Source organism: Eurosta solidaginis, chromosome 1, assembly GCF_040869045.1.
Source record: "Eurosta solidaginis isolate ZX-2024a chromosome 1, ASM4086904v1, whole genome shotgun sequence".
NCBI classification, from domain to species: domain Eukaryota; kingdom Metazoa; phylum Arthropoda; class Insecta; order Diptera; family Tephritidae; genus Eurosta; species Eurosta solidaginis.
Genome location: NC_090319.1, coordinates 338,505,586 through 338,523,938, shown reverse-complemented (window position 1 = coordinate 338,523,938; position 18,353 = coordinate 338,505,586). Strand labels below are relative to the sequence as shown.

General features: G+C 35.2%; 2 protein-coding genes across 10 annotated transcripts in view; one reads left to right on the top strand and one right to left on the bottom strand.

The window, feature by feature from the left end:
* The window catches only part of LOC137237929 (uncharacterized), a 636,630-nt gene that overhangs the window by 96,231 nt on the left and 522,046 nt on the right, over positions 1 to 18,353 (bottom strand). The gene's annotated exons all lie outside the window — the stretch shown is intronic.
* Positions 17,206 to 18,172, top strand: LOC137251045 (collagenase-like). The gene is made up of 2 exons (XM_067784968.1): positions 17,206 to 17,475; positions 17,608 to 18,172. The coding sequence occupies exons 1-2, from the start codon at positions 17,207 to 17,209 to the stop codon at positions 18,170 to 18,172; spliced, it is 834 nt and encodes a 277-aa protein (XP_067641069.1). The 5' UTR covers position 17,206.

Here is an 18,353-nt window from a genome sequence, read left to right as displayed (position 1 = left end):
TTGCTTTGTTGTTTGTTGATTTTATTCTTTGTGTAGCGCCGAAACAAAAATTTAATTGCATGAGGAGAGTAAATGTAGGTAAACGGATTCATGGTAGACGAAAAACAGCCTTTAATAGCTCAGATTGCTTTGAAATATAAGCCCTCTGTGCCTTTTCGTTTTTGTTGTTAACGGCATGGTGAACTTTATGACGCGCCTAGGAACGCGCATTTACCACAATCCAACTTTTTTTTGGTATTATATACGTAAATCTTAGGCTTTTAAATGTGTACGATACGATTTCTTTCCCTCGATACTTTGGTGGTATTGATTATTTTCCTCGAAATTTTTAAGTGAGTTATCAAGGTTTAACAAAATATGAATTGTGCTTTCTGAATATGAATTGAATTTGTCTGGATATGAATTAGTAATCAGTACTGCTCAACATTTTTAAATTGAAGTGCAAGTCGGAATAAATTTACAAAATTGTATATACACTGATCTTTTTTTTTTACTTTGTATTTCAAAACTAATTTTTTTTTATTTTTTTATTTTATTTCAAAACTAAAAATTTAATTTTCGAAAAACTCAAAAGTTTCAATATATCGATTGCTTAAAACCATAGATGTTAAGTAACGATTAGCTAATGCTAATGATTGCTAATTAACCTTCATTTGCGAAATTCTCTAATTCATTAAACAATTAGAAAGGTTCACCCAATTCCCATTAGATAATTGAAATTTTTATTCTAATGGTAAATCTAATTGGAATTAGTTGCCATTAGCAAAAAAAATTGGTTTACCTATACAATTAGAAATCTAATTGACTTCTGCTAATGCAATTAGATATTCAATAATTGATTCTAATTCAAGCTAATTAATTCTAATTCAAGGGAATTAGAGAATATAAACCAATTGCTAATTCTAATTGAAATTTAACATGTATGCTTAAAACATTTCGTAAATCACCTGATCATCACAATACTCAACAGAAATTAAACTTAAACCTCAAAATCCAGCACAACAATTTTTATTTTATTTTATTTTATTTTATTTTCTCAGTCATTAGTATGGTATTCAGATTATCTCCACCAATTTTTCTACGCAACTTGAATTATCATCATGGGGAGAAACCAAGTCTTAAAAGGGCGGAGCCACGTCCATTTTTAAACGGTTTTATATTTAGTTTGACTCGACGAACAGAATTTTGTGATTGAAATTTAACTTACTTCCCGATAAGCTACAAGCTTTAAATTTGGCACATAATTCAGAACCCTACGGTAGGTGGCGCATGGATCGAAATATTTTAAAAAATCGTATGTGTGGTCCGATATGGCTCATATTTGGAACACACATTACATTCAGGATTAGAAATCGCCTTGTGAAAAAAAGTCCCACTAGGTGCCGCAAGGATCGAGATATTCAAAAAACTCGTCTTTGTGGTCAGATTTGGCTCATATTTGGAACAAAGCAAGCGACATCAAAATACTTAGGAGTTCGAGGAGGGACAAGCATACGTGGCGCTGAGTCGAGTAGGATTATGTATTGAGGACTTAGATTGTAACAAATTGTCATGAAAGAGTCCTTGTAATAATGAGGCAATAAATGAACTAAATATAATGAGAAATAATAGGCTATTAAATAAAAAAAAATAGGCATTTGAACTAACATCTGGGTCGCCAGCAACATCGATTAAAAACCTTAAATAAAATAATTAAAAAACAAGTAAAGTTGTCTAAGTTCGGGTGTGCTTCAATTGTCCATTTCATTTCAGATAAATTACTTTTTTACATAACACGTGGCATCGCCCGTTTAAAAAAAATGTCTCCCGATTTCCTCTTACAATAAAACTTGATAAGTGAAATACCATTGATTCAAAACTATTTTTTGCTAAGTTATAACTTATTATTCTAGTCTACGACCCTTTTAAAATTGCTTTATATCTAATTTGCCGTGGTCGTAACCGATCCCGCCATTTTTATTAGAAATATTTTCTGCTATAAGGAAAATATGTGTACACAATTTCATTACGATATGTTAATTTTTCTTCGAGTTATGGCTCCCGAAATATAGAAAATTGCTTAGCCATAAAAGGGGCGGTGCCACGCTCATTTTATTAGTTTTGAAGTTTTTCCTATTTATTGTTATAAATCCACTTGGGAAATGAAATACCATTAATATAAAGCTTTTTTTTGCACAGATATGGATAATTTTATTCGTCCACGACCCTTTTAAAAATCTTTTATATAAAAGTGGGCGTGGTCCTTAACCGATTTCATTAATTTTTCTTCACAGCATTCCTTATAGTAAAGGCAATCTCTCTGCCGAATTTTGTTACGATAGGATTAAAGATTTTTGATTTATGATTAATAATATTTGTAAAATTGATTTTATCAGAAGTGGGCGGTGCCACGCCCATTTAAAAATGGGTTTCAAATTTTTATCAAGAGTCTCAATATCAGTCAACACGTAAAATTTCAACATTCTAGGTGTATTATTTACTAAATTATCAGGTTTTTGTGTTTTCCAAAATTTTATATATATAAAAAGTTGGCGTGGTTATCATTCGATTTGGCACATTTTCAATACCGATCTATTGTGGGCCCAGATAAGCTCGTGTACCAAATTTGGTGAAGATATATCAATATTTACTCAAGTTATCGTGCTAACGGGCGGACGGACGGGCGGACGGGCGGACATGGCTCAATCAAATTTTTTTTCGATACTGATGATTTTGATATATGGAAGTCTATATCTATCTCGATTCCTTTATACCTGTACAACCAACCGTTATCCAATCAAAGTTAATATACTCTGTGTGCAAAGCACGCTGGGTATAAAAAGTTAAACGGTTTTATTGAAAAGAATACTTATATTAAGTAATAATATTACTAAAAGCAAGAAAATAATTAGGTAGGTCCTAGGTACTAGTCATCACACTGATCATCAATTTAGGGCGGTGATCAGAAAAATAAAAAGAAGCGTGGGTCGTGTTAAATTTCTATTGATGCTCATATCTTAACAAATGATATTTTCATATATGTATAAGTAAGACCAACTAAACCGTAATCAGGTTATGCTACGCCTCACGTTTTTTTAGACGCTTCTAGTGATGTGATTTTTAAATTAATATTTTAGCACTACATATATTTAAAATTTGATAATGCCAAATATTAAAACATTCCTAACCAGCCAACTACGTATATATGTATATATATTAAAGGCTTATGAGGGTACCAGGGTTTGAAAAAACGGTTTTCACCGATAACTGAAAATTTTGGAGGTATTTAGGCAAAATAGCATCCCTTACCTTATACTTGGGTCATTCTTGTAAGTCTGTGTTATATATTATACAAAATCGTTCATCTATCAATCGCATAAATTTATTATATTTGTTAAGTAAAATATTGTTTGATAAATTACATATATGCGCATTGGTTGCCTACCTAGAACATTCGCTAATGATGCTTATATAGCTACGCCACCCGTTATCGGTAAAAGTGTACGCTCATCACCGTAAATTGTAGCCACCACTTGGGTTGGGTTACGAGGGCTATTGCGTGCAAACTTTTCTCAAGTTTTTGTTTTAAGTACTCAAACTTTTTTAATTTAGTGTTTGACTGATTCAGCTTAACCGCAAAATTGTCTCAACGCTTTTGAAGAAAATGTAGCTCCAACATCGTTCATACATACATACATACCACTAAAATAACTTATATTGAATTTGGTTTGCTTAAATAGTTCTAAAAGAGAACCCGCAATTATGTTTGTATAAACCTTCAAATGAGGCGAACTTGCAACTGTGAACACATTATTTTATATACTCGTATATCACAAAGACAAAACTTAAATATATTTTAAACAAAAAATTTATTAACAAAAAATGTTGGCACAAATGTTAAAGTTCGTGATAAAAAATTGAATTGAAAAACGAAACATTCGTAATGGTTGACCACAAATTTGTGTTTATTTTTTCGCTTGTTTGCCATTGAAAAGAGTTTCTATATCCTTTTATTATAAGCAGGATTTTGATGAACGAAGAGAGAGAGATGAAATTCACATCAAAAAGATGCACAAAATTATTTTAAATGCGGTTATTTTTGTGAGGGTGTGGAGGTGAAAAGCAAGTGCATTGATTTGGCAAAAGACGTCTTACAATGGTAAAAAACGCATAAAGATTCTTCTTTGTTGTAGGAAAAATTGAAATTAGAATGTAATTTGGGTAGAAAAATCATGGCCCATGCTTCTGCACCGCATAGCAGGACGAGAGTAATAAGTGACTTGTAGAGCATAATTTTCGTTTGCCGAGAGAGGACTTTACTTTTCAATTGCCTACCTAGTCCATCGTAGCATTTATTGGCAAGAGTGATTCTTCGCAGGATTTCAAAGCTGATATTGTTGCTACTGTTGATGCTGGCTCCCAAATAAACGAAGTCTTTTACTATTTCGAAATTATGGCTGCCAACAGTAGAGTGGTTGCCAAGTCGCATATGCGCTGACTCTTTGCTCGATGACAGCAGGTACTTCGTTTTGTCCTCATTCACCATCAAACCCATCTTGACCGCTTCTTTTTCCAGTTTGGAGTAACCAGAACTAACAGCGCGTGTGTTTAGGCCGATGATATCAATGTCATCAGCATATGACAGTAAATGCATGCTTTTATAGAATATTGTTCCAAGGCTGTTAAGTTCTGCTGATAGTGTAATCTTGTGCAGCATCAAATTAAAGAAATCGCATGATAGGGGGCCACCCCGTCTGAAACCTCGTTTAGTTTCGAACGGCTTGGAGAGGTCTTTCCAAATTCTGACTGAGCTGATGTTGTTGATCAATGTCATTTTCAAAGCCGTATAATTTTTGTGGGGGAAACCAAATTCAGACATAGCGCCATATAGGCAGTTCCTTTTCGCGCTGTCCAAGGTGGCCTTATAATCGACGAAGAAATGATGGGTGTTGTTTTGTTATGTTAACAGTGAATTGATGTGATGTGTGTCGATTCTTTTTTCGCGGTTTTTTTCCAAGACTTGGGGCATTGTGAAAATCTGTTAGATGTTAGATTTACCAGGCCAGAAGCCGCACTGATGGGGTTCAAGCAGCCGATTCACAGTGGATTTCAATCTTTCGCACAATACACTTGACTGGGCCTTATATGCAATATAAAGAGGGATAATTCCACGATAGTTGGCACACTTTGCAGTATCACCTTTCTTGTGGACTGGGCAAAAACATTATTTTGCAAAGAAGCTGATGCATGCGCCTTACCAACTCCTCACCGCCGCATTTGGAAAGCTCCGCAGACAATCTATCAGCGCCCGCGGCCTTGTTGTTCGTTAATCTGGTTATTGCTGACTTCGTCGTAATCGGGTGGGGGGACATCGGGTTCGTCGTCCCTGTGCGGTACATCTCCGTCTCCATTAAGGAAAGCAGATAAGTGCAACTGTAAAGACTTTATGAGCATTTTGCAAAACTTTCTGTAACAGCCCTTATGTATTTACAAAAATTGTATTTATTTTCAAAATTTAATATGCACACATAACTTTTTTTGTCGGGTTTTTCAACTACCCCAAGAGTTATGCATATTCCACGTAAAATAAACCTGGCGATAGTCCCCAATTTACATACTTACATATGTAAAAGCTTTCATTCCGGCCTGCATGTGGTAATTGAATGCATATGTTCTAAAACAACTACATAAAACAACTACATAAAACAACTATATAAAATATTTGCATAACAAAAACAAAATTCTCAAAACTATTCGTGTTTATTTTCTAACTTTGACTTGACCACAAAAGTGATAAAATCATTTACCAAACACCTGGCGCACAGAACCAAAGTCGTGCGTTTATAAATCCCATTTCTAACTTTTTCTGTTTTTTTGTTTATGTTGTATTTATAGGATTAGGTATGTATGAAGAGACTTAAAATGTGTTAATATCTAGGATTATCTTCTTGCACAAGCTACGAAATTACTTTATTGAAATGTTTTTTTGTTAGTTTCAATTTATTTTTATTTCAATTTTCTTTATGATCAAAAGATGGTGAGTGTCGATTCTCTTATCCAGGACTTGGCGCATAGTGAAGATCTGGCCGATATTAGGTTTACCAGGTCTGAAGCCGCACTGATAAGGTTCAATCAGGTTGTTGACTATGGGCTTCAGTCTTTCACACAGTACGCTATATAGAACCTTATATGCGATATTATGTAGGCTGATTCCGCAGTAATTGGCCCGGTTTGCGGGATCGCTTTTCTTGTGCATTTGGCAGAGCACACTCATATTCCATTCCGGAGGCATGCGCTCAACCGACCATATTTTGTATAGGAGTTGATGCGTACTCTTAACCAACGATTCGCCTCCGTGTTTAAACAACTCGGCAGGCATTGGTACCTTGTGATTTTGTAGCCGGAATATTGTCAGTCTCACTACGTCATAGTCGGGTGCCGGAACATGTTTTCCATCAGAGGCGATTGTGGTATCGGGTTTCTCTTCTCCTCCGCTAGCTAGCAATGTGGAGAATTGTTCTCTCCACAACTTAAACACTCTGTGCGTCAGTTAACAGGTCGCCATTATCATTCCTGCAGGAATCTACCCCAGTCTCAAAACCTTCGCCCAGATTTTGTGGTGGAATTTTCGTAGTTGAGTGAAGAAATTCCCCAGGGAGACTTGAGTCACTGTGGCAAAAGTTCGATCTGAATACTATAATAGGTAAAACTCTTATTATTTATCCAGAATAGACCCAGGTAAACTCAATGAATGTTGCGCACGTAACCTATGCCCACATGACTAACCATCTTTTCCATTGCAATGTGGAATCAGCGCCTCTGACACCCATATCTTTTTGGTCTAACCCAGACGAAATGGCAAGTTTCCTTGGACTCCCTTTAGAGGATATTGATAACAATTTGTGAGCGATCGTACCTTCTGAAAGGATCGAAGCACTGCTACAACAACAACAGGACGGGATTCATAGGTAGTCCATCTTATTGCGTATGCAGAAAACGTTTCGGTTTTCAAAAGGCAAAGGTCTGAAACCGGCATATTGGTTAGGGTATACCGATCACGCGGAAAATAGCCAAAAAACTTCAACGACACTGAATATATGCAGGCAATGTTGATATGCGAATTAGAGATAGAGGGTTTGTACAACGGCCGGATATAACAGAAGAAAATAAAAAAGGCTAAAAAATCCATTATTATGTTCTTAATAACTTTTTAGACCCATAAACTCTTAGTGTCAAGGCTCAAGGCAGGAGCACCCTAATATATGTTATTGTCACGGTTTCACCACACATTGGTACATTTCATAATTATGATATTTTTCTGGCTCCTAACCGTAAAGTTTATGAGCCAAAATTGGTTTCATTTGACATGAATTCCTTTGCATGGCGTACTCTATTTACCCATCAAGCTAAGTACTTTTGTGTACGGTTTGTATAGAGAATTTCCAAGAACTTGGAATTAAGTTGTTTGTATTTTGGTTTGAAAAAAGGCCATCATGAAAAATATAAAGTTTATATACTGAAATTCATTTAAGTTCACAACAGAAACACCAACCAAGCAATAAGCTCTGATAAAATAAAACATCAAAAAAAGGTCAAGGAGCATAGCCCAAATGTGGAAAGTGCAAATTGTGAGAAAATTAAAATCTTACCACCTCAATAGGTTTTCTAAGAAGTTGAATGGCATTCTCCCAATTCAAGTTTTTATTAAACATAAATTCATACAGTTGAGTGATTTTTGCTAAAGATTGACTCAATGCTGTCAACTTGATAACACCTCACATGAGAAAGATTTGGAATTAAACCAGACATATGAGAATGTTTGTGGCAATTCAGCAAAACAACCTATCTATAGTTAAGATAAAGGTGATAAATAGACGTTGAACTAAAAAGCTAACAGCACCTCATATTGTGATTTCCTATATTTTATAGCAGCTATTTAGTGCTAAGATCCTGAAACGAAATTTTATTAAGAGATATCGAGATATGTTGTTTTCTCTAAATTTCTACATACATATAAAGCCAGCTTTTTACTTGTCTAGATTTACTTTACCACAAAATACATACATATATACATATACAGCATACAGTGACGGATAGAAGTCTACATACACCCTCTACTTTCATTGTTTAGAAAAGACAACAACTTTGCAGAAAAATGTGACTATGCAATTTCATTTAAACCTTTTTTATACTCAGTTGAGCAGAGCTCACAGAGTATATTAACTTTGATTGGATAACGGTTGGTTGTACAGGTATAAAGGAATCGAGATAGATATAGACTTCCATACATCAAAATCATCAGGATCGAAAAAAAATTTTATTGAGCCATGCCCGTCCGTCCGTCCGTCCGTCTGCCCGTTAACACGATAACTTGAGTAAATTTTGAGGTATCTTGATGAAATTTGGTACGTAGGTTCCTGGGCAATCATCTCAGATCGCTATTTAAAATGAACGATCTCGGACTATAACCACGCCAACTTTTTCGATATCGTAAATTTCGAAAAGCAGAAAAAGTGCGATAATTCATTACCAAAGACAGATAAAGCAATGAAACTTGGTTAGTGAGCTGAACTTATGACGCAGAATAGAAAATTGGTAAAATTTTGGACAATGGGCGTGGCACCGCCCACTTTTTAAAGAAGGTAATTTAAAAGTTTTGCAAGCTGTAATTTTGCAGTCGTTGAAGATATCATGATGATTACTCATATTACTATATATATGCTGAATAAAAATGAGCAAAATCGGATGACGAGAACGTCCACTTAAAAAAAAAATTTTTAAAAGTCAAATTTTAACAAAAAATTTAATATCTTTACAGTATATAAGGGCTCCGCCCTTTTTCATTTAATTTGTCTGGGATACTTTTAATGCCATAAGTCGAACAAAAATTTACCAATCCTTGTGAAATTTGGTAGTGGCTTTGATTATAGGGCGATAACTGTTTTCTGAAAAAGGGCGAAATCGGTGAAGCCAAGCCCTGTTTTTATGCACAGTCGACCGTCTGTCCTTCCGCTCGGCCGTTAACATGATAACTTAAGCAAAAAGCGATATATCCTTACTAAACTCAGTTCACGTGCTTATCTGAACTCACTTTGTATTGGTGTAAAAAATGGCCGAAATCCGACTATGACCACGCCCAATTTTTCGATATCGAAAGTTACGAAAAATGAAAAAAATGCCATAATTCTATACCAAATACGAAAAAAGGGATGAAACATGGTAATGGGATTGGTTTATTGACGCAAAATATAACTTTAGAAAAAAACTTTGTAAAATGGGTGTGACACCTTCCATATTAAATAAGTAGAAGAAAGTGAAAAAGTTTTGCAGGGCGAAATCAAAAGCTCTTGGAATCTCGGCAGGAATACTGTTCGTGGTATTACATATATAAATAAATTAGCGGTACCTAACAGATGATGTTGTGGTTCACCCTCGTCCACATTTTGCTCAATATCTCGAAAACGCCTTCACATATACAACTACCACCCCTCCCTTTTAAAACCCTCGTTGGTAACTTTCATTTCATACCAATATCGTACAAACAAATACTCCCACTTTTATGGCGATATCCTCAAATGGCGTCCACCCATAGAACTATGGCCTAATCCCTCTTAAAAAACTCTTTAATACCTTCCATTTGATACACATATCATACAAACACATTCCAGGGTTACCCTAGGTTCATTTTCCTACATGGTGATTTTCCCTTATTTTGTCTCCATAGCTCTCAGCTGAGTATGTAATGTTCGGTTACACCCGAACTTAGCCTTCCTTACTTGTTTTGTAAAAGTTTTACCTAAAACGATTTCGTGCTTCAACATAAAACAACAAAGTTATGGTGAAAGAAAGCAATATTAGCGTGAACAAAAGTGTACATACAGCTCCGTTACCTAGCATGCAGTCTAATATGATGTGTTGTACTAACCCTAAAGTACTGTGTAGCTAGTTTAATCCTTCACTTAAGTTTGTTGATTTGCTTATATTGAGTTAAGTTCCAGTTGGATCACTTAAAGATCAAAAATGCCTCCTTGAAAGAAATATCGGCGGATGTAGAAATTTGGTTGTACAGCCCACAAAAGAAAAACATTATGTGGCTAAATTGCAAATTAGAGTCAAGCTAAAGAACAGAACATTGTAGTAAACATTGAAAAAATAGGTTCTATCGAAAATTCGAAGCGCAATGGGCATCCGAGCAAACTATACCGCAAGAAGAATTTGACAAAAATCCAAAAGTTTCTGCTCCAAAATGAGTCGAGGATATAGCACACTCATCAGGCAAATGTGTCCATCCAACAATAGTCCAAAGATCTCTCAACAAGAACGGCTTTCACAGCAGAACACCACGTAAAAGCCTCTTATTTATGAAAAAAAAACCATAGCATTCCCTTGGAGTTTTTAAAAGCATACAGAAATAATATATAGTTTAAAAAAAAATTAAATAATTTTTCTTCAATAATTGCCGCTAGATTGGTCTAACTCTATTTTGCGCACCTAGCCTAGAGAGTTACAAACAAGCACATTACAAGTGAAGTTAATATAAGCGTGTTAAAAAGGAGATGGATTTTTGGCAAAAACTTTCGTTTACCAATGCGTTCAATATTTTCGATAGCGATAGCGAAGAACAAAAGTGTGGAGAAAGAAAAATACTGCACTCGAACCATGGAATTTGGTATCAACTGTAAAGTTTTGCTGTTTTATAGTTTGGGAAGCTTTCTGGAGTTGGAGAACACATTTATTGAGGTTACTATGGATCGGTTTAGATGCAAGTTTTAATTGGAACATAATTTGAAACCACTGGTGGATAAATTGGAGCTCGGTGCACGTTGGATCTTTCAGCAGGATAACAATAAGACAATTAAATACCCCACTTCAAAGCCCAGATTTAAATATAATTAGGCATGTTTGGGAAATTAAAGAACGTGAAACTAGAAAAAAGAGATGACTAGCGCTGCTTTGCTCAAAGAAGGCATCAGAGAAGCTGCAGAGTTAACAAATTTAGTAACATCAATAGCAAGACAGCTTCAAGATGTTATTTATGCTAACCGTGAACCAACTGAATACTAAAAAAACAATATTATTCAGCTGATGTATGTTGGAACGATTTTCCGTCATACCTTGTCAAATTTTGTTTCGAGACGAACCAGTAAACGCGCCAAAGAAACAAACCCACAAAGAAGGTCAAACGACTAGAATTACTGACTTCTACCTGACTAAGTCTGCCGCACAAATCGATCAGTAAAAACCATCGTCGGTTCTGAATGAACACACAGCACATATACATAAATATACACAAACATCCATTTGAGAATACCTGCTCATGTAGCCACGAACTGTAAATACAAGACAGACGGCAACAACAGATCAGAACGAAAATAGACACTGACGATGATACAATGCCGAAACCAGTTTGTCTCGAAACAAAATTTGACAAGGGATGACGGAAAATCGCTCAAATGTACATCAATTATGCAACCTGTTGGAAAATCAACTGAACAAAATGAATATTATTTAGTGTTGCGTGAAGCTGATCATACTAAAACAGAAAATAGACACTGACGATGATACAATGCCGCAACCAGTTTGTCTCGAAACAAAATTTGACAAGGGATGACGGAAAATCGCTCAAATGTACATCAATTATGCAACTGTTGGAAAATCAACTGAACAAAATGAATATTATTTAGTGTTGCGTGAAGCTGGTCATACTAAAACAGATTATTTGTGTGCTGTATGTAGACTTTTGTCAACGTTGTTTTCACGTTTATTTCCAATAACTTTGTTATTTTATATTAATGTAAGGATTTTTGTAGTTTGTTATGTATTAAAAAAGGTTTAATGTAAAACTGTATAATCACATTTTTTGGAAAAATCCAGCGGACAGACTTTTGTCTGTCACTGTATGTATCGAAATCATGAGTTGTAAAATTTAAGGCGTAGTCCATGTATTTCATACTCAGCACAAGACTTTCGATAAGATCAATGTAGGACTATGTACTTATATGATTAATAAAGAAAAACTGTATACAAAAGTGACTCATAGGCAATTTAAGATTGATATTAATAGCACTTTTCGTAATGATGCTTAAATTAAGTTTTGCGAAGACTATAAGTCTGCCACAAACTTGTAGGTTGTGCTTAAGTAAATTTATTGATATCCATAAACATATATTATAAACTTAAGTTTGGGTAGTAAAATTTTTTGATGAAATTGGAAGCTTTAAGCCGTTAAAAAGGGGACAGAGATCACAGTTTATATGAGTATCTATCTATCTATAAATCTTACAAAATAAAGTCGCTAAACGCCATGTATGCACATAACTTCACACAGAATGCTCCGATTTTAAAACGGTTTCTTGCATTTGAAAGCTTAGCTACGTGAGATGGTACAGTTAATATAATTTGATGATATATATTATAGGGGCGTGGCAAATTGCCAAAATGTAGTAAAAAATCATAAAATTTTTGTTTACACAGTTATAACTCATAAACGGATGGATGTATTTAAAAAATTCTACTTTTCAGTAAAACTTTGAAATATTTACCTTCGATCTGCATCAAAAAAAAAAAACTTGATTCCTTTCTTATATCAGCCAAATTGTTTAAACAAAAGTCACATTTTTACCAGGCATGCTTAACCAACGAAACGATATCATTTCGTTACGATAATTAACGTTAATAAACGAAACAAAGTCATTTCGTTTCGTTTATTAACGTTAAGAACGTCAAATTAACGAAATGATTTTGTTTCGTTTTCTGCTCTATCAAAACGAAATCAAATCGTATATGTTGATTATTAATTTCAAACTATGCTGGCAAAGCTGATTGATGGCGGAGTCATTAAAGGCTAAAGCATTAGCCAAGCTGATTGCAACTTTTCTCATGAATTTTGACAGTACGAACATTTCTCAGAGTATTTTTGACATTACCACCAACGAATTACACAAACAAATTACATGGAGTTTGTGTGTGTATGTCCGCTCGCTGTTACCACCTTACGGCTTCGCCATGGCTATAGCATTGCCAGCACAATTCAAACATAAAGTATCACGTTTTTGTTACCGTTTTTAACGTTAACGAAAGTTTTTCGTTTCGGTTAAAAACGAGATACAATTTATCTTGATAATTTCTTTATCGATAATATTTCGAAGTGTTTCAACAGAAACGGTGGAAATTTTTTGATAAACGATTAGCTTAACGTTAAGGTGCATCCCTGCTATGTTTTGATAGAGCAGAAAACGAAACAAAATCATTTCGTTAATTTGACGTTCTTAACGTTAATAAACGAAACGAAATGACTTTGTTTCGTTTATTAACGTTAATTATCGTAACGAAATGATATCGGGTTAAGCACGCCTGCTACATAGTATAAAACAAAGTCGCTTTTTCTGTGCCTATATCCCTTTGAACGCTTAAACCTTTAAAAATACGCAAGGGATGTTGATGCGCTTTTTTTTAATAGAAGAGGAAGGAACGGATGAACATATTTGGCTGAAAATTGGTGGAAGGGTAGCTTAGAACCAAGAGACAGACATAGGATAACTTTTATCCGGCCAGGGTATTGAGATCAAAATGTGGACCTGGGTAATCCTGGGATATGTTTGTACAATATGGGTATCAAATGGAAGCTGTTTATGAGTACTTTTATACGGGGTATTTTTCGTACCCGCAGGTGACCGAGGTCTCGAGATATAAACGAAAACGTGGACGCGGGTACCACTAGAATGTGTTTATAGAATATGGATAACAAATGAAATCTGTTGATGGGTGCTTTACTACAGGGTAGTTTTCATACCTATTTGTGAAGGGTTTCGAAATATAGGCCAAAACGTTGATCAGGGTAACACTAGGATGTGTTTTTAAGTTATGGGTATCTAATTGAAACTGTTATTGAGTGCTTTAGTACTCCGACGGAAGAGTTAGATGGAAAAAGCTTATTAAAATTTATGTAGATAGGCCAAATTTAGGGCAGAAAAACATCTGACGGGTCTGCTAGTATGTATATACCACCGATCTCTATAACTTTTCCAGACAACAATATACGCTTTATAAGTAAGCAATTGGTGAAAGTTAAAGGTTCTAGCTGTTGAAATGGGGCAGAAATTATGAAAAGTGTCTTATCTGAAAAAACCTGTTGTGGGGGATATATACTATATATACGACCGATCTTGTCCATTTTTCCAGACAACAATATGTGCAATATACGAAAGCATATGGTGAAGTTTGAAGCTTCAATCTCATAAATCGAGGAAGATATGACAAAAAAATCGGTTGTATGGGGGATATATGCTATAGTGGTCCGAGCCAGCTGGTACCGGCAAATGTCTAATCGGACACCTAAAAATACCCGCTCACCAAATTTTATGACGATATTTTAAACACTGAGGAACTAGTTTCCATACAAACAGACAGACGGACATGGCTAAATCAACTCAGGGCTCTCATGGAATCCAATTGTTGTCGGAATCGGATTTAAAAACGACAAAATAACTACTTTGGTGTTATGAAATCCAATGTTATCGGTTTAATGTTCGAATCGGAATCAGTGTCGGTTTTAGGTGTCACAGGATCCGATAATATCGATTTTGCTATCGGAAACAATCCAATAAGTTAAATGCTGTTGGATTTCATTTTTTCCTAGTTGTATTTCTCTTGCAGTTGAGTATTTTCTAAAAATGTAAGTAAATAAAGGTTTATATATTTTCATTCTTAATAGGGGAAAACATAAAAATTTAATTTAAAACAGTATTTTGACTGAATTTATGGAGAAATATCCAGATATTGCGAAGGGCTTCACGAAGCACATCATCAAAAATCGTTGACACCGTGCTTCTACCTACACTCATGCTAGAATCCTTGCCAACTGATCTTTCATAGGATCCTTCAGCTAAAAATCGTAACGTGCTAGTTGTAGCACTGTCAGAACCTTCGAGCCAGTTAAACGTACTTCAGTAGTGTCCACTACCATTCGGAAAGCCTCTTTGTTTATGCGATAGTATGCAATGGAACTGCAAATGCGCTATAAATATTTAGAAACCCACATTAAGAAATATTTTTAATTACGCTGTCTCTAGCAACTTAAATGGATTGCTGCGATCTCTCAAAATTTTCGTTTTTACCCTCTCGCAACTTTCTTCTTCCATTAATATAAATGCTACAACTGCTGATGCCATTTTGATGTCAATAAATTTGTTTATTTCTGTTTAAATGCACAAAACAACTATTTTATAAAGTTTTGCAAAAAAAATTAACATCAAAATTGCCGGTGCAAAGCAAAACATCTGATTCGAACATCGCTTTTATTTACATTCGAAAAGAGTAAAACCAATACGGTTTTATGACACCAATTTAAATCAATATTGGTTTATAATTCCGACAAAACGCAAAACCGACTTGGATTCCATGACAGCCCTGAATATACCATTTCATTTTCATCAAAGGTATAAAAACGTTGCCGGAAAATGTGTTAATGTAACCGAAAACCGTTATCAGTTCATGGAAACGTGTTTCTGGGCCCAACGGTTAACTATCAGGAAAACAAAAATAATAACGAATTTTTGTGTAAACAAGTGCTATTATTGTTTTTAAATTTTTGTGTTCTAAAATGCATACACGTTCTGTTGATTTTTCTGTTCAAACAAATTTTAATTGAGCGCGTGTAATTTTGTGTACTTGGGGTTATTTAGTTAACGCTAGCCTGCACTTTTTTTGACACATCTATGGAAGATTTTTGTCAGATAAACCGTCAGTTAGCCCTAGCCGAAAATGGCGAAAACGGCGTTAAAAAGACGCAGAAAATGAGAGGTTTTTAAAACTAAAATATAAACAAAATTTCACTCGTGTCGCTTTAAACTGGTAATGTTAGATGTGCCAGTTAACAGGAATATTAGTATAAACCCATTCTGTGCTTAAAAGCCGGTTTTTATATCAACACTTTCCGCTTATAAGTACCGAATTTCATGCATTTTTAATGGTACTTATATCCAGCAAATGGCGGCCACCGTGGTGTGATGGCGGCGTGCTCCGCCTATCACACCGTATGCCCTGGGTTCAACTCCCGGGCAAAGCAACATCAAAATTTTAGAAATAAGATTTTTCAATTAGAAGAAAATTTTTCTAAGCGGGGTCGCCCCTCGGCAGTGTCTGGCAAGCGCTCCGATTGTATTTCTGCCATGAAAAGCTCTCAGTGAAAACTCATCTGCCTTGCAGATGCCGTTCGGAGTCGGCATAAACAATTTGTAGGGAAGAATCAAGAGGAGCACGACGCAAATTGGAAGAGAAGCTCGGCCTTAGATCTCTTCGGAGGTTATCGCGCCTTACATTTATTTTTATTATATCCAGCAAATGCGGAAATGCCTTGCCGAAAAATATGCTTTTGTGACAAAATAATGCATATAACTCTATAGTACGCCACTTAACTTTACTATAAATAAGCAAAAAATTATCAATGAATTCATCAGTCTAAATTTGCTTAAACTGCAGCAATATGAAATCGATCATAGCTTTGTTGCTCTTGCCTCGGCGTTTCAAATTCGTGACCTTAGATAAACAAAAGGTAATATCTTGGGGTCTGTGGAACCAAATATAGTTCTAAGTCTACGTATATTAAATGGTCAAAGTGCTACTGCCAGGCAATTTCCTTATCAAGCTTGTTTATCGTTGTATGATGGTGGACCGTGGATCGGTGGATCGCTAATTAGCCACGAATGGATTTTGACGGCTGCTCCCTGCATGACTGAGTAAGATATAAATGGATTAAAACAGTTTTAAATTCTGCTTTATTTGCAAACTAATTTTGTAATTTCTTATATTTTCAAATGTTAGTATATTAAGTGTTAACGGAATTCTTGGCAGCACTACTACAAATGCCCCCGTAAGCTTTAATGTAGCAGTAGCAGATTTATATTACATGCCAAATTTATTTATTTATTTATTTAAGTCTATGAATTTTAATCCTTACAGACTCTTACTCTCACTGTTCTCTTCTTTCTTGACCGATTGAAAATTCGGAGTTAAGGCGAAAGGTTGAAATCTATCCGTAATCGATAGAAAATAAAAATCATGCTTGTTGCGAAGCCAAATACAAACATACTGTGAATTGCCGAAATACAAATATGCATTTATGACAAAATATTGCAAACTATCCCATAGTACGTCATTGAATTATACAATAAATAAACCAAAATAGTCAATGCTTTAGTCAGTCTGAATTTGCTTGAACAGCAGCAACATGAGATCGTTGTTAGCTTTGTGGCTCCTACTATGCATCGCATCGTCGCTTGAAATTCGGCAACCTAGAAATATACAACGTGAACCCTTGGGGTCTATGGTTCAAAAGGAAGTTTTAAGTTCACGTATATCAAATAGTCAAACGGCAACTGCTAACCAATTTCCTTATCAAGCTGGTTTGTTATTATATTACGGTGAAAATTTTCGCTTTTGTGCTGGATCTCTAATAAGCAATGAATTGGTGCTGACGGCTGCTCATTGTACTCTAACGTAAGTTTTAAATTATATGTCCTGTATTTTTTAGGGTGTGGGACAATTGGCGAAAAGAAGAATTAATAAGTTAATCACCCAATAACGTACTCTCGATACGTAATCTGATCTAGTCAATCCTTTCAATTTCAGTGCTCTGGGGGCGATGGTATACTTAGGCAGCATCAATCACTTAGATCCAATTGTACAACTGGTGGTACACCAATGTGACATTACAGTTCATCCCGAATTCGAAATAGAAACTGCTAGAAATGATATATCTTTGATCAAAATTCCAGCTGTAACTTGTACACTTGCCATTCAACCGGTGTCTCTACCAAATCGTGCTTCACGATATCCGGCTTACGTTCATAAAACTGTAGTGGCTTCTGGATGGGGTTATACCTCTGATACATCCACATTGAATTCACCTGTTTTACAGTTTGCCAATTTTAGAGTGATCTCTAACGAAGTATGTGCTAAATCATATGATTCATCTATTATCGATAACGGAAAAATTTGCACTGCCACTGACAATCATATCAAACTTCTTAGTGGTGATTCTGGTGGTCCATTGGTGTTGGCATCTTCAAAGATTCAAATTGGTATTATGTCTATTGTTTCAATGGTAGGATGTGAAACTGATGTACCACCTGCATATACTCGTGTCACTTCCTACTTGGATTGGATTCAAGAAAATACGAATATCGAGCTTTAAATAATAGAAAGTGCTTATTTTCCTAAAAAAATTTCGACCTCAAAATTATTAGTTATAAGGATTAATTAAAAAAAAAAAAAGTTAACCTGACAGGGTTGAGTCATCACTGCCCCTTGTATATATGATTTCTCGGCATAACCGAAAAAGTCATGTTTTTCTCGAAATTGAATTACTTAGTGCG

What these genes read in the sequence shown, in the direction of transcription:
- LOC137251045 (XM_067784968.1), top strand. Translation starts at nt 17,207, where the DNA reads ATGAGATCGTTGTTAGCTTTGTGGCTCCTACTATGCATCGCATCGTCG. An exon ending in GCTGCTCATTGTACTCTAAC is followed by an intron (nt 17,476 to 17,607) that starts GTAAGTTTTAAA and finishes TTTCAATTTCAG; the next exon opens with TGCTCTGGGGGCGATGGTAT.